At 38.4% G+C, this 18,039-nt stretch overlaps 1 protein-coding gene across 1 annotated transcript in view; it reads left to right on the top strand.

Annotated features, from left to right (window-relative positions):
* Positions 1-18,039, top strand: part of ADAMTS9 (ADAM metallopeptidase with thrombospondin type 1 motif 9) — a 181,957-nt gene that overhangs the window by 39,963 nt on the left and 123,955 nt on the right. Inside the window, exons 9-12 of the mRNA XM_051980189.1 lie at positions 2,326-2,472; positions 4,040-4,181; positions 6,246-6,353; positions 13,605-13,750. Of these exons, the coding sequence (XP_051836149.1) occupies positions 2,326-2,472; positions 4,040-4,181; positions 6,246-6,353; positions 13,605-13,750 (543 nt within the window). The remainder of the gene's footprint in view (positions 1-2,325; positions 2,473-4,039; positions 4,182-6,245; positions 6,354-13,604; positions 13,751-18,039) is intronic.

Genomic DNA, 18,039 nt, shown 5'->3' with positions numbered 1-18,039 from the left:
ATGTCCTTACATCACCGAAGACTGTCAATTCTTCCTTTGCACTGTTACTTCCATATCTTAGATTATAGATATAGTGCTGGCAGAGATCTACCGGTTACTGATTCCAACTTCCTTCATCTTATAGATAAAGAGAAAGAAACTTGAAGTTCAGAAAAAGGTTATGTGACTTACTCAGCTAGAACGTGACTGAAGAAGAGGTTGGACCCAGGTCCCAATCTCCTGCCCTGGATTCTCCACTCCACCATTTCTGCTGCCCCAAGAAATCTCATCCCCTCCCAGTTTTTTTCTTTCCACTCCATCCTACCCACTAAATCTAGAGCAGGGGTCCTCAAACTACGGCCGTGGGCCAGATGTGGCGCTGAGGACGTTTATCCCCCTCACCGAGGGCTATGAAGTTTCTTTATTTAAAGTCCCACAAAACAAAGTTTTTGTTTTTACTATAGTCCGGCCCTCCAACAGTCTGAGGAACAGTGAACTGGCCCCTATTTAAAAAGTTTGAGGATCCTTGATCCAGAGCAATCCTCCATAGCTCTGATCAGGTCAGCTTCTTGCATTAAATGAAAAATTACCTTCAGAGCAACACCATATTTCTTAGTGTGGCATTAGAAATCCACTACAACCCTCTGGTCTTCCAAGTAGTCATCTCTTCATGAACTCCACACTCCAGGCAAAGTAGGTCCCGTCCTCGCTTTTTCTGCTTCTTTGCCTTCATCTAAGATTTTTCTGCCATCTGGGATGTTCTTCTCTTCTTGCCTATTGAAATTCTTCACATTTAAACAGCTCCAATGAATGCCTTCTCTTCCATGAAGTCTTTCCTGACTTATACCAACAAAAAGTTCTGTTTCCCTCTATTATTTCTATTTTCCCTTCTAGTGCAGTTAGTTATAACTTTTTTCCCCTCCTCTATCCAGAAATTCACTGTTTCAGTCATAGGCAGCTGGCTCATTTTTTTCATCCTCCATTGCAGCTAATGGACACTTGTATACAGTTGGTCCTCAGTATGTTTGCTAGGTCAATAAAAGTACATAACCTTCCCATCCAATGGACAGTTGACTCAAGAAATTGGCCTATGATCATAAGACTGTAAGCCTTTCTTTAAGTTGAGAAACAGCAAATCGTTTCATTTCCCTCCTAACTAATTAAGTCTCTTGATCTTTTTTGCCTCTCAGAACTAGAAAATTCTTTAGGGCAGGGACTGATTATCTTCTAAGTCCCAGCACCTAGTATAATGTCTTAAACTTAGTAGATTCTTAACATCCCCTTATTAGGTGGTTCTGTTGCCTTGAACTTAGTAGAAGCTTTATAAAAGCTTATTGAATTGACTTCGTAGGTGCTTAACATAGGCTTATTGGATTGGGTTGATCTTAAACACTTAATAGAGACTTGTTGCATTGACTTGGATATCACTGTGTCTTGGACATAATAATCATTTAAAAAGTCTAGTTCGTTTGGCTTGGATCTCTGACACCTAGTACGGTGCCTGGGATATAGTAGGGACTTCATAAAATCTTGATGGTTTGGCTTGTTTTCCCCAAGATATAGTAGACACTTAATAAATGTACATTGGATTGGATTGGACTCTACTGGGCTGGGCAAGGGTGGAAGTTTGCTTACCACGGGGGTCATATATCTCCAGGCTTGGAGGTATTTTGTCACCCTGCTGAATAAGGGGGAGATGACAAAACCTCCAATGGTGTCGTTTGATGTGAAAGCTATTTCAGTCTTGGATTCAGTCCACTGAGAGACAGAATAATGATCACAACAAATGTTTGACTGACCTTATGATACCAAATCCAAGAGTCTCTCAGCTGATCCCTTCCTGCCCCCAAATTCATCAGAAACTCTGATCGGAGTACTGGGAACCCAACTGTTGAAAGGTTCAGGGCCACCAGCAGTCAGACTACTTCTGCTTCACAGTGTTTGGCCTAACATGGTATTATGGTGGGTATTTCATGATTATAAAAATAGAAATTGAGGTGCCAAAAACATCCCACTCTCTTTGGCTATCCCATTCTAATGATGTGTGATGGAGAATCAGCATAGCATGGGGAATGGAGGACACACATAGGCAAGCTATTAATTCTCAACGTCACACGCAGCTTTTAAAGACTTACTAATTTGCATTAGGGATGGAGGGGTCCCTCTCAATCCAAACTGTAACCCCTCCTTTCCAATTTTTTTTTTGTTGTTGTTAAGTCAAATTCTCATAAGTAATGTTTATTGGATTTTTTTTTCAGGTGAACTACTTTATTTAGGCATTTATATTGATGTAAACTGGGGAAATCAGCAGGTCGTTAATTTTCTTCTCATTATTTTGTTCTGTAGATTTAACATGCCTCACGATGATAACAATAAGTGTAAAGAAGAAGGAGTTAAAAGTCCGCAGCATGTCATGGCGCCAACATTGAATGTCTACACCAATCCCTGGATGTGGTCCAAGTGTAGTCGGAAATACATTACGGAGTTCTTGGAGTAAGAGACCCTGAAATTTTCTGCAACCCGTAGCATAGGTCACCCATAGAATGGCCCGTTGGTGAAAGATCAGAAATGGAGCCAAGCCAGATTTTGAATTATTATTTTCTTTCATTTATATCCCTTGGAGGAAGGAAAAAAAAAAAAACTTTCTCTAGCCACTAGGCCAAGAGATCTTGTACAGAATCTGAAAGATACCAGACTGAGTCCTAAAGGAGATCGAAGGATAAGATAAAAGGCATTGACTGAACCCTGTTTTTCCTTTCTGTTCTCAATTGGTGATGTCTTGGTGGAGACTGGTTTGGGACTGAAGGGGAATTTTTTTTTTTTTTTACTTCACCAAAAGGAACAAATGTTTGGATTGGCCTAGACTCCTGATTTAAATCAATAGGAAAAATTGTAGGGAGTGTGTCTCAACGCAGATGGTGTGGGCTAGTGAAAATGGTTTCAGAGCCACTTTTTTCCTTTTCAAGCTTCCTGCAAGGCTGCCCTGAGATCCAATTACATTGCACAATCTCCCTGTACACCAGATTTATGACTCTTATCTCTCTGAGACACAGGGGTTAAATAATTTTACTAAGGTCACACAGTATACATCTCCTAGCATAGGATACAGAAACCCGAGTCATCCAAATGCACTGGCATGAATTTTTTTGGGGACAGATATTTAAATGCTTTTGATTAAAAACAAAACAGTTTTTGGGTTTTGGTTTATTTTTTATAGTTAATATTGAATGGGCATCTGGAAAATTTTCATATGAGTATAGCTTCAAATTCTATACTATATATATATATAAATATATGATGGAAGATGTATTTTATTATGTACATATGTAAGACATATGACAAGATGTTTTATAAATATATATTAATAAAACATATACATGTAAGTATATTATATATATTCGTTACATGTGTGCTTATATACATATACATAGCTAGATAGCTATACCAACTTATACAGATTTAATAATTCTCCATCCTTATTCATCATTTCATTCACCCCTTTCAATAATTCAGTCACTATCTGCCATCCCCAATGTTGGGGATGCAAAAAAAAAATAATAGTTTCTGCTTCCAGAAACTCTCTCTTTTGTTGGAGAAAACATCATATGCATTACTTTATGCATATAAATTAGTATAAAGTAATTTTGGTGGAAAGGTACACTGACCCTGAGATCAGTGTAAGTGTGTGAGCCCGTGTGTGTGTGTGTGTGTGTGTGTGTGTGTGTGTGTGTGTGTGTATGTATGTGTGTCCCTGAGTGTGTGTGTGTGTGCATGTGGGTAAGTGTCTGTGGAGGGACGATGCTTGAACCGAAATTTAAAGGGATTTGGGGAAACAGAAATGAAGGAGGGTATTCCAGGTGGTGGCGGAGGAACAGAAGGAGGAGACAGATCATTGTATCTGGGAAACATCAGATCTCCTCATTTGGCCCAGAAGCCAAAATAAATAAATGGTGTGCACCCCCCTGCACAGTTCCATGGCATCATTCAGCCGACACTTGTGGCTATTTGCAGTCAGCTTCACTCTGGAATTCTCAAGCGTGTGTTTCTGTGTTTCTCATAGCACTGGTTATGGAGAGTGTTTGCTTAATGAACCCGAGTCCAGGACTTACCCTCTGCCACCACAACTCCCAGGCCTCATTTACAACGTGAACAAGCAATGTGAATTAATTTTTGGACCAGGTTCCCAGGTGTGCCCGTATATGGTAAGTATTAGCTTGGCAACATAGCACCAAACAGAAATCCCTTTATTCATTTGTCCGTTAACATCGGAGTCAGTCAATAAACCTTTTGGAGCCTTGTTAACATTGCATCTCAATGTCACGTGACCTATCAAGGAAAAGTGGTTACCAGGTTATTCACTGCAGTTGATTGCGTGCCGACATTGTGGCCAACACTGCTGGATGTTCACTTCTTTGTGGGAGAGCATGAAAGACTTCAAACCTGCCCTTTACCCTCGTGGAGCTTCAAATCTAGTAGAGAACATAATATGTAGACCGACAAAACAAATGGACAAAGTTAGAGCTCATAATTATGTACAAATTTATGGATTCTGGTGTTGCAGGAGTTCAAACAGATAAGATATAACCACAAAATTGGATTTTATAGGCAAAAAGAAACATAAAGACCAATCACCTTTTTTATAGACAAGGAGACTGAGGTTGGGAAATGTCAAGGGACTTGGCAATGATGATGTTTGAAAGAGGATTCACATTCAGGTTTTCTTAACTCCAAACCCTTTATGCTGTTATGGATCACATGCATTGGAGTTGGAAAGTACAAGGATTCATTAAAAAAAATTTTCCAGCTCTAAAAGAACGTATTTATAATATAGAAAATCCTCATTATTATACAGATTAAATTTGCAAAATGGTGATATCTGAAATAATCAATAATGAAGCCTTTATTTAAAAAAAAAAAAAGTATCTGGTAGCTTCTGTTTCCACTCTGTTTCCTCTTCTCCCCCTGTAATAGGGCTAACATAAAGTTTCTGTGTTATATACCAGGAAGGAGAATCCAATTCCAATTGAAGAAACTAGATTCTTTTCAGTAATGAGAACGCTTTATCCATGTGCTTCTGCTTTGCTTTAGAGCAATAACTGCCTCCATTTTTCTAGGAGATGCTGTTTCTGATTTCCTCATTGCATTGTGGGAATTGGGGACAGTGGAGATACTCACAATCATTCTCCCCTAGCTATTGAAAATACAGTCAGTCAAAGTCAGTCTCTCTGAGCTGCAAAAATAGACAAAAAAAGACAAGCCTTACAATACACTCAATAAATGATCACCCATTCATGGCCAGAAGACTTCCAGTGTCCACCTACCAACGAAGAGCCTGTCATCTCCTAGAGCAGCTCTTTCCCTTTGGAGACAGCTCTCATTATAAGAGAGTTTTGCCTGCCTCAATGTACCACTTTTTAATGGTATCTACCCATTGTCTTTCCTCCCATTTCCTGGGACTAAAGAGAACAACTCTACTTTCTTTATGTAACCATCTTCAGAGACTAGAAAATAGCAACATGGTGCTTTGCCCTGAGGTTTGTTTTCTCTATGTGAATTCTTCCCAGTTCCATCAACTAGTTCTCAAAGAGGCATTCACCTATGGCTGGTCATCATGCTGGATAATTTCCATCCTTAACATCTTTCCTAAAATCTGGTGTCTGGAGTGAACCCAGACCTCAGGTGAATAGGGCAGAGTACAGTGAAACTGTCACCTCCCTGTACCTGGAAGCCCTTCAGGGGACAGTTACATGACCTTTGAGCTAGAGGCCTGTTTGATCAAAATTAGACCATCAAGACCTTTTGGGAGCCTGATTTTTTAATCCAATTAGTCGGGACCATTTTTTTGGGGGGGAAGGAGGAGATTGTTTTTTTTTTGGTTTGTTTTTTTTTTGCACACCATACCTCAATGAGGCATGAGTTCTGAAAACTGCTTGTAGGACGTTAGTGTGGAGGGGGAAATTGTGTAAATTAACTCTATAAAAGTCAATTGGAGCCAGACCCTGAAGGGCTATAAATGTCAAACAGAGAGCTCTGCCTTTTCCCCTTGAGAAAATAGGGAGCTAAAAATGGCTACAACTGATCACCTATAACTGAGTTTAATGATATCAGTTGGTATTTATCATATTCAATGAATAATTGAGGGGAAGAGAAGGAGGTGAAGCTGAGCTGCTGGGCAGGGCCAGGGTTGGTGAGGGTGGCCCCCTATTAGGTAGTTGTTTTGTTAGAACTTTTCTCTATTTTTCAAATCTTCCTTCTCATACTTTAAGCAGATGCAATGCAGAAGACTTTGGTGCATTAATATCGATGGTGCTCACAAAGGGTGCAGGACCCAGCACACACCCTGGGCTGATGGGACCGAGTGTGAACCCGGAAAGGTAGGAGAACCCCTGAAGCCATGATGTTCTATTACTAGTTGAAGGACTGGTACCATTTAAGACAAGAAGAAATGGAGGGGAGAACATCTCTGGTGATAAAAATGGATATTTTGGGTGATTGTTTGAAATCTGACTTTATAATAGATGCCCTTTACATAGTTCCCAAACATTGAGCAAACTTTTTTTTTTTTTTTAAAGAAAAAGATGTTTTAGCAGAGAAGTTTTTATCCATCATAATCCCCACTTTTCTACTAGTGATCAGGTTTGGAAAAGGATTCCTTTTGTGTAGATAATGGTTCTCAAAGCTTGGTCCAGAGATCTTATGGGCATCCAGAATGTGAAAATCAATTTCATAATAATACTAATTTATTTTGGCTTATAATGTGGTAAATACCAATCAACATCACTAAATTCAAGCAAATCTATAAGCATTTATCATGTGCCTCCTGTGTGGAAGGCATCATGCTAGCTGGGAGGGATGCAAATACAAAAATGAAGCTGTTCCTAGGCTGACAGGATATATGTTCTACGGGAAATGGGTAGGGTGGAGAATAGAAGGATATTTTGGGTGCATTATACCCAAATAGTTTATAGAAAATAAATACAAAATAGTTGGGGAATGGAAGACCAAGGGAAGATAGAAATTACTCATATACTGATAAATATCTGAAGAGGCAGGATGATATGAACATATATGAAATATGCAATATATTATATAATTATCATGACATGTTTTGTATCCGTCCTTGGATCCCTGTTCCCCTTGCTCCTCTCCATTATATATTCCCTTTCTTTCACCTCACTTGCCTCTTCTCTTTGCCATCTTGGATACAGTGTTAGATACAGCTGTTAGATGTGAAGCAAGGATCTGGGATTTAAATCCCGATCCTGCCAGTACTTGTTATCCATGTGACTTTGGACCCAAAGTCTTTCCTTTCTTCCTCTGGCCAATGAGGGGGTTGCACTATGTGACCTTTCACATCCCTGCCAGATCTAAATCTGTGCTCTTGTCTAGTTACCAGCTTTCCTTTTTTTAATGGGAACCAGTAGGCGCGGTCTGGCAGGGCTGACTTCAAGGAATTCTGACCCTAAATATATCTTCCACTAACCAGGCGAAGGGAGCTCACTTCAGCTATGGCATCTTCCTGGGACTCAGTTTTCTTTGCTATCACGTGAAAAATAATGATGTCTCCTACTTCGTTTACTCCCAGTTATGAGAATAAATGATGTGAGGTGCTTTGAAAAGCATATGGTGCCATGTAGATGAATGGGAAATAATACTGTTATTTGAACTTTCTGTACCATATATAGTGTTCTCTTCATTGAAAATTCTGGCTTTATTCCTCCATTCAACCAGAATGTATTAAGTGAGCCTACTATGTACCAAGCACTGGGCTACTTTGCTAAAGATATGAATGAAAAATAATTCCTCTTTTCAAGGGGATTGCATTTTATTGGGATGATGCACAAAGTATATGAAAGAGCTGGAAATTTTCCCAGCATGGGGAATTCCTTCCACCAATAGAGATTGCCACTTCTCTATAACTTGGATAAGTTCTGGGTGGTCTCTGAATCAAAAGGAGTTTAAGTGACTTTTCTAGAGTCCCATAGCTAAGTAAATGTCAAAGGCATATTCTACTGTTATACCCAGTACTCTACCATGTTACAGTAAATGTCTAATATATACATATATATATACACACACATACACACACACATATGCATGTGTATATAAATATATACCATTGTGTATACATATAAACACATACATAGCACCCATGTATATGTACATGCATATATGTATGTATTATGTATATATTTATTTCTATACAGATAAATAATTTTAAAATAATTTGAGAAGTGAGAGGATAATTACCAACTTAGAGTGGGGGTATCAGGAGTGATATCTCATGAGACCGAGGAAGTGGCTCTCAAGTTTATCCTTGAAGAAAGCCAAGACTTAACAGGGGAAGTATTCATCAGACACACCACATATCTTGTGCAAAAGTTGTTGCTTTTCAGCCTTTTTCAGTCATGTCTGACTCTTTATAAGCCCATTTGAGGTTTCCAGCAAAGATGCTGGAATGGTTTGCCATTTCCTTCTCCAGCTCATTTTACAGATGGGGAAACTGAGGCAAACAGGATTAAATGGCTTGCCCAGGATCATATACAGCTAGTAAATGGCTGAGGCTCGATCTGAACTCAGGAAGAAGAGACTTCCTGCCTTCAGACCCAATGCTCTGTGCACTGTGCTTGAACTAGCTGCCCCCCCCATATAGGTATACACACAATATACACCCAAATATAAATATACACATATATATGGTTTGTATGTACATATATGTATAAGTATGTATATATGTATACACACACCTATATATGTGTGTATGTATACATATGTATGTATATGCACATATACATACACAAGGTAAGTGAGTCATTTACAGGAGGAAATCTTAAAAGGTCTCATGTAGGAGGTATCATTCTGACAGTGGAATTGTCACTGTCAGAATTGAATGCTTCTACTTAACCAATTAATCAGCATTTATAAGTAAGTGTCTCTATGTTCTAGATGCTGTTACGTGTTAGGGATACACGAAAAATCCTCATCTCTCCCCTCAAAGAGCTTTTTGTTATTGTTTTTACCAAATTTTACCAATTTTTCGTGTCTACTTGCTCCTATGTCTTCCCATTCCTAATATAGATTATTAGAAGATTATAGCAGGTAAATAGTGGCCCTAAAATGAAGTGCTTAATTCTAACAGCGTCTTCTTGAGCACTAAGGACGATCAAGGTCAATTATAGAGAGAAAAGCGTACTATTTATAATTTCCCTTTTCACAGCACAAAATGAAGGTCAAGTGTCTCAAGCACTGCGGCGACCACCTTAACAGGATCTGGTCCCGCACTGACACAGGACTCGCCGCACGCGGGTTTTTGAAGTTGGTGGATGAGGGAGCCACCAAGGGAGCCACAGTGCTATCTTTTACGAGGCTATTTTGGGGAGGGAAGCATTTGTGACAAAGCTCCAAGGCTCTGTGATTTATCCCCAACTTCATTTCCTTGGGAATTGCGGCTTCCCTCAAAGTCAAGAAATAATACGTGGACTGGGAGAGAATCCATAGAACAAGAAAGCTGGGCCAAGACACAGTGCAGACGCCCCTGAGATAAGAACGTCACTTCAATCAGAGGCCCCCAAAGAGCAGCGACAGCTGGAGACCCTTTCTTTCAAGCTGTCAACTCGGAAAGGGGGAGATTAAGCTATTCCAAAGCAAGGGCCCAAAGCTGCTTGGGGAGGAGGGAAATCAGGGTACATTTTTGATGTTATGCATGGAGGAAGCCATCCAGTTCTTAAATATCTTGTTAAAGAAAAGTCTATGCATGTGTTTATTCCTCTGACTTGTATTTATATAATTTACAGATGCCATTGATGTATGGTGGGTATGTTGGCAAACCAATTTCATGTGTATATTTTTATTTTTATCATATTGGCAGTAAAAAACACAAGGCATTTTTCTTTGTGCCAGTGAATTCTGATTCTCTTTGCCTTGGGGTTAATTTTGTTTCTCCTCTTTCTGCCATGCACCCTCAGCAGTAATCTATCCCAGTCTGCTGACATGATGTTATTTTAATGAATGACTCACAGAATGTCTCTCTTTATTTTCTCCATTCTCTTGTTAAGTCCATTAACATTTTTTTTATTTTAACCCTCTTGGTTGTTGGAGGCTTGTACCTCCTTTGTTTTAATTCTGCTCATGGGAGAAATTGACCTCTTAGTCCCCCTTGTCTAACTTTTTAAAAAGTGAACTATTTATGGGAAATCTCATTTAAATAGCTTTAGACAGTTTTAGGAAGGGCAAACTGCTTTTTTTGTCTCTACCTTCCCCAAATAGTCTTAATACTTCAGAATGATGTAATGGCTAACCCAGTAGGCAATTATCGTTTGTCTAATATGCCTAGTAAAAGTTGGTTTCGCTGGCATGTTTTGGCAGAACATCCTCTGTTTCCTGTGTAAACCCAGCCTTTGTAACCTCAGGCACTTACCTAACTCTTCTGAGTTTCTTCAGACCTACACTCAGTGGTCCTACAAACCTTATAGAAAAAAAAATAATAAGTTAGAGAAGAAGATGCTCACGTGAAGATGCAGGAGCTCGAGGAAAACCCGTGGTCTCAGCATTTAATTATCTGAGTGAATTTTAAGGAACATTAGTTCACACGTAGCTTTAAATATTCAGAAGCAGCATGTGGATGGCCACCATTGGGCCTACATAACCAGCCCTGTCGGTTTTCCTTCAGGCTCTAGCTTTTTCTCACTGATGGAATAATGGTTATTTTTATCTCTTTGATTTCCCTTATTAATATATTTAGCACAGTGATAGAACTTGGGTCTTGTGGTCTGGAGGACTTGCGTTTGAATTTTATCACAGACACCATGTGATTCTGGGCAAGTTACTTGACTGCTCCTGCCTCACTATCTTTAGCTGTAAAATGGGCCTAAAAATATCTCACAGAGTATTAATGAAGATTAATTAAGTCAATATGTATAAAGCCCTTTGCAAGCAAGTGCTTAATTTTGATTTATAATTTATAATGTATAATTTTATCATTTTATAATTACATTTATAATTATGTTTATACATGTTTTACAATTCTATTTATAATTATTTATTCATATATATAAATATATTTATAATTATTATGATTATTACTAAAGAAATATTCAGACAAAGGCAGTAATATAAAACATGGATATATATCACCTACAATTATGAATGGATTCTGACAATTTTGCGAGAAATATTGTTACAAATGGTATTTAGTTTTATAATGTCATAAAGGCTCGATTGGATGATATTAACACAATATCATAATGTCATAATGACATTGATTTGGTTATGATTCCCTGACAATAGCATTTTTAAGCTCTTTTGCTCAGTCCCACTTTGGTTACATAGGGTAGAGTTCAGGATATGGCCTTTAACTCTGGACCCAGAATTTTACAATATTAATTAAAATGTTAGGTGGTGCAGAATAATAACAATAACAGTATTTAGATAGCATCTTCTGGTTTACAGCACACTTTACCTGTACTATCCATCTGACCCTTATCCTTTTCATAACCTTCTGTTGTAGATGCTGTTATGGTTATTATTATCCTCATTTTATTTCCTATTTTTGTCCTAATTTTATCACTGAGGAAACTGAGGCTCATACAGGGTCATACAACTATTAAGTGCTGGAGTGAGGACCTGAACTGAATTCTTCTCACTTAAGATCTATTTTTTTTTTAATCTATTTTACCACCACATTAGTTAAAAGTATCTGACAGCACCTTAAGCTGGTGTCCAAATATTTTGATACAGACAGAATATAATTAATTGTCATTTTTGTAAGAGAGAGTACTCTGGAGATGTGAAAACATTTAATTACAACATTTCAATACTTATTTAAAAATAAAAAGGACAAACAAGTATTTTACCTGCCTCCCATGTTCCCACCTTTTCCTTTTATTCTCTGCTGCGCTCTTATTTAGCCCAACTCTCCACGTTCTTCTAAGCCCCTGACCTTCCATCACTCCTGCTGCCTCCACTGCAGCATGGAGCCTCTAATGGGAAAACGAGATGAGGAGTTTTCCTGGAGTCGCCCGCCCGCCCGTCACCAGCTCCACTTCATCGATCTGAGCCCCAGCGGGGGAGACCCTCCTGCTGCTGGGGCCGCCACTCTCCTTTTGTAAACTTCCTCCTGTGACCTCCACAGTCTGTCAGGGCCTTCACTCCTTAACAATGGGAGAGAGTTGAAATCAGCTCCTTTACCCCCCTTCTCCTGCTGCGGAGTTTTAAAAACATCAGGACTCTCCTTCCTGTTCTAGCCCTTCAAAGTGAAAATGCCCTCCCCACCCCCAACTTCAAGCCACTCACAAAGAAGCAGTAAAATGTGGGCTTTTCCCAAAGTAAAATGTTCACTTTAAAGATGTCTCATCCGGGATGACTCTGTGGAATAAGTTTATGGGAATTAGAGAGCTGGTTTTTTAAAGGGGAGGAAGGGCAGTCTAGGTGGATTATGGCACTGAGAAAGATTTGGTCTTTTATTATCTGGAGTTGAGAATAAAATGCAAACGTGGTATTCCCTCTTCCTCACGTTGACCCTAGACACTGGCCAATGGAAAGAGTATCCATAAACCCGTCAATAAATAGGTAACTTATTTCAGCTCTGTGGATTGTATTGCTTTTGTGACTCAATGGACTCATCCATTCAGTTGAACCTTTGATTGTAAGACTGTCTATTGAGGGAGAACCATCAAAGAGCTGTCCACTTCTGCCAAGCTAGTAAAACATTTGTACGTGTCACCTAATCTAATCCAATTGCTCTTTATAAATGCATGATGTAGAAAAGATCTCATAGAGTTACATTTTGGATTTTGCCAGTAGAATGCGCCATCCTTTGTGGGCAAGGACCTTTCAGTTTTTGTCTTTTTTAACGTCCAACTTTTTTTCTTTGGACCGGGCTTAAATTCCACCAAAATGGATAATTCCTGTTGAGGGAATTCCAGGATGCAATTCTGCACGTGCTCTATTACTTATGGGGAGAAAGTTGGCCAGGGCAATAAAAGATTATGTCATCTGCCCAGGGTTACATGGCGAGCTTGCATCAGAGTTGGAACTTGAACCTAAGTCTGTCCTTCTCTGAAGATGATCCACATGGCCTTTCTACTTGGATCCGAGTAGATGTTTAATACAGCCCATTAAATCTGAGTTTATCATTCATTTATTCTCTGTGTTTGTCTGTATCTTCAACGTTTAGCACAGTGCTTAGCATGCAGTAAATACTTAATAAATGCTTATTAACTGACTGATGCTTAGAAGCTGTAATATAACATATAAATCGATTGTGGTGCTCACAGTCTAACAGGGGGCCTCAAACTACAACCCGCAGGCCAGATGCAGCAGCTGAGGACATTTATCCCTCTCACCCAGGGCTATGAAGTTTCTTTATTTAAAGGCCCACAAAACAAAGTTTTTGTTTTTACTATAATCCAGCCCTCCAAAAGTCTGAGGGACAGTGACCTGGCCCCCTATTTAAAAAGTTTGAGGACCCCTGGCTCTAAGCTCAGTAAGCATATGATTAAAAACCCAGCCATTTATCCTTTAGATGTACATAAGACAAATCAGAAAAATACTATCCTATCACTACAAGTTGGGAGAAATGTCCACCACTGTTGAACTCATTGAGCTCTTTTTTCTGTCCACCACAGCACTGCAAGTATGGATTTTGTGTTCCCAAAGAAATGGAGGGGCCTCGGACAGATGGATCATGGGGGAATTGGAGTCACTTTGGTACCTGCTCACGGACCTGTGGAGGGGGAATCAAAACAGCCACTCGAGAGTGCAACAGACCTGAGTAAATACTGCCACCTTTCCTTATGTCAAAAGTGGAGGGTCAGAATCTGGCGCTGATTGAGGCAGCTGAGTAGCAGTTGATAACTTAGTGTTGTCTTGCAAATGCTTTAGATAGATATTCTCTTGGGATGTTCATCTCTGCCTGTGAGGGAAGCACTTTGAATATAATTATTATCCCCATTTTCCAGATGAAAAAAAAAAATAGGCTAAGAGAAATTGCCCAAGATAATAGCCATTGAGTGATAGAAGTAGGATTCAAACCCAGATTTTTCTAATTTCCGATGAATGGAGATGCCATTAAATCATAGATTCCCAGAGTTGGGATAGAAATCTAGAGGAAATAGGTTCAATTCTTTCTTCTGATGTTTACCGTCTATATGGCCTTGGGAGGTCTTTCTAAGTCCCCTCTTCATTTTATTTTTGCCAAAATGAGACCCAGAGAGGATGAGTTCCTTGAACAAGGTCATGCAGTTAGTGAGTGTCAGAACTAGAATAATTGATGTCCAGTCCGTGTTCGGCTGACACAGGAAACCCAACAATTCAGCTCTAACGTGGTCAAGTGAAGTCAGTGGATGCTTTTCAAGCCCCTCTCTGTCAAATACTGGGCCGGGAAGTCTGGGCATTAAATATTCTTTAAGGATCCTAGTCTTTGATCTGGAGGAATTTTGCATTTGCTCAGACTCAGGATGTGCCTACGTGAGCAATAATAATTGATGTTTGCAAAATGTTTTATACATTTTATCCCTTTTAAGTCTCATGATCACCCTACAAGGTAAGTATTACAGATATTTTTATTTACATTTTCCAAAAGAGGAAACTGAGACTGAAAAGGGAAGATGTTTGCCTGAGAAATATGTACCAGAAGGATTATTCCTATCTAGAACTTCTGACTGCAGGTGCAGCCCTTTATTCACTATGCCATGAGGCTTTCTGTAGAACAACTAGTGAATGAGCCAGAGTACTGTGGAGATAAGTAGCAGACTGTGTTATAATCATTCAATGACTTTTTAGAGGCTGAAAAAATATATTGTTGGGGCATGAAAAAAATATGAGAAAGCTTCATGGCGAGGAAGGATTTTCAGTTTTCAACTGTGTTAAAGATGTATGAACCAATCAGAGTGACCAATTTCAGAGTCAATCAGCTTTGTAGAACACACACCCTTTGGAGATGAAGGGCGTCCTGGTAGCAGTAGCAACTCCCAAGTGGAGATAGCTTCCGATTCTTTTTTTTTTTAAATAAAGTTTTCATTGAGGCCCTGACATATGCTTGTACCAAGTGCTGAGATACAAAAGAAATGGAAAAAGACAAAGTTTTGGACTCAAAACGTAGCCAAGTGCGTGTTTTTTGAAGACAAGAAATGTTTCATATTTATATTTGTAACCTCTATCACCTACCTTTGGGCCTCACATGACAAACTTTGAAACAGATGTTGAATTAGATTGTATCCCCAACATTCATCACATTGCCTGACATGGTAGGTGTTTAATAAATGTTTAATAATAATAGTTTATTGTTTTACTGGGAGATGATTAATATCCCTAAACAACTAGATGGTCCAGATATTTTTCAAGATTTTAAATTGTTTTAGTTTTATATAATAAGCTTATAAAATAATAAGTATTACAATAGTGAATATTCATATTTTATTTTAAGCTTTACCAAGTTCTATAATAATCATTATTGTGACAATGAATATTCATATCCTATTTTAAATATATAGAACACTATAAATATGTATGTATACATATTTTATATAATAATTATTGTGTATTCATATTTTTAGGTTTACCAAAGACTATATATGTATGCATACACATTTATATAATAAGTATTATGATTGTGACTACCCATATTTTAAGGTTTATAGGATACCATTTATATGTATCCTATAAATGTGTGCATAGATATGTATACCTACATTTACATAATATATATGTGGATGTACATGTGTGTGATCTTCATATAGAAATCTTCATTTCATCAGATATTAATTGCTTGCCACCTCACAAGCAAAATGTAGTGATGGCTATAAGTATGGTAGATGCTTAATTAGTACTTTGTCTTTTAGGATCCTATGATGAAAATTTTAGAGTGAGAGTACTTCCAAGCTGTCAGATGTAATCCCCTAATTTTATGGATAAGGAAACCAAACTCCATAAGGGAGAAAGGACAAATTGAGGAAGGAGATGGGATTATTGGAAATAACAGTTTTAAAGTCCATTTTAACACTCATGTTCCCAGAAATCCAGTTTCCTTCCTCAATTAGGGAAGTCAATTTAAGTGAGGAAGTGATTTAGAAGAGAAAAACCAGATCCAAAAGGGAGTGGAAGTACAGAGCAGTGTTCTTTACAGACATTCCTACAGGAGATGGATGCTCCCTTTAGTTAGCGATGGACCATCGGGTGGACATTGGCTCCTTCTTAACTTGGGCACCGGCATCTTCTCAGGTTCACAGCCTTTAGAACCTAATGGATAGCCCCTTTTAAAACCACATGTACTTGTTTTAATGGGCCTGCTGATTTCACATTATTCATCTGAAAGGAATGTTGTGTTTGTTCAGAATGTAGAGACTATGCATTGTCATGATGTTTAAAATAGAAGAATAATCACATGATTATTGTATATATGAAAGTCAGAGCACAGGGCTTTGAATCCTGGCTCCTCTGCTTACTAGATCTTGGGGAAAATCCCTTCCCTTCTCTGGGCCTCCATTTCCTCATCCGTAAAATTAAGGGTTTAGACCATATAATCCCCAGAGTCTCCCAGCTCTAAATCCTATGATCATCTTCTATGAAATAATAGACAGAGTCTAACCATATACATAGAAGCACACTATAGACAATTAGCAAGCAGCATGTGTTGACATAAGCTGGGAGATTGTGTGCTTTCTAATTTGAGGAATGGAGGAAGTACCTCCGGTTTGCATTAACAGATTTGGGGAATATGTGTTTGAGATTGTGGGGATGAATGTAGGCTAGAACTTTGAGCAAGATGGAAATTTAGTGACAAAGTACCTTATTATTTCTTCCTTTTCTGTTTCTTCCATCTTATAAATTAGAACAGATTCAGTTAGAAAAGAGATACAACACATTGGTCTGAATATAAAAGGAGCAATGCGCTCATTAGGGAAGGGATTTCCTATTTAACAATTATAGTCATTGTATGTAAATGCTTATAAAATTGATCAGTGCATTTAGTGCATTAGCTCTTCTGTTTGTCTATCCATCTGTCCACATACCTATTCATTCATCCATTTCTTTCCCTCCATTTCTCTCTTTCTCCATCTTCTGTCTCTGTCTGTCTGTCTCTCCATCTACCTATCTATCCATTCACCCATATCTCTGCCTCTATCTGTGTCTTTTTCTTACTCTTTCTCTTCTCCCCCCATCCATCTATCCATCCATCCTATTCATCCAGATCTCTGATCCTTTCTTTTTCTTTCTCCATTCATCTGTCCAGCTATCCACTTCTTTGTCTTTATCTCTCTTTAAATTTCTATCCATCCTATTCATCTATCTCTTTGTGTGTGTCTTTATCTCTGTCTCTTTCTCTTTCCATTTATCCATTTCTTTCCTTCCGTCTCTCTATCCCTCTTCTCTATCTGTCCTATTCTGTTCTATTCATCCCTATATCTATATCTCTCTTTTTCATTCTCTCTCTCTCTCTTTCTCACCTATTCATCTATGTCACTATCTTTATTTCTCTGTATCTCTTTTATTTTTCTTATCAATTTATCTGTCAATTTTTGACCAGATTTGGGATGTTCTTTGTGTATGAGTTTCCAGGGAAGGATGAATATGCATATGTGATTTATTTGTGGACCAGATCCATAATTTTGTTGCCATAGGAAAACTTGCAATGAGGATGCTCCTTCTACCAATATAGATTTAGCCTTGCATTCTCTACAACTTGATAAGTCTCTAAAAGTTGCCAGGAATAGTGAGACGTTAAGCAATTTATTCAGGGTTCTCAAGTTACCAACTCAGTATTTGTCAGTGAAGGATCTGAACCTAATTCTTCCTGTCTTCAAAGCCAGCTTTCTATTCAGTGCAAGACCACTATTTACAGAGAAATTAATTTTTCCCTATTAACATTTAGAGACTTATTATTATTATAGCTTTTAATTTACAAAACATATGCATAGGTAATTTTTCAACACTGACCCTTGCAAATCTTTCTGTTCCAAATTTACCCTTCTTTCCCCCCCCCCTTCCCCAAATGGCAGGTAGTCCAATACCTGTTCAATATGCTAAAATATATTAACATTTGGATTCTATACAAGAATTGTT

This window comes from Antechinus flavipes, chromosome 1, assembly GCF_016432865.1.
Source record: "Antechinus flavipes isolate AdamAnt ecotype Samford, QLD, Australia chromosome 1, AdamAnt_v2, whole genome shotgun sequence".
In the NCBI taxonomy this organism is placed as follows: Eukaryota; Metazoa; Chordata; class Mammalia; order Dasyuromorphia; family Dasyuridae; genus Antechinus; species Antechinus flavipes.
Note: the sequence above shows the minus strand (reverse complement) of the source record. Positions and strands in the feature narration are given on the sequence as shown.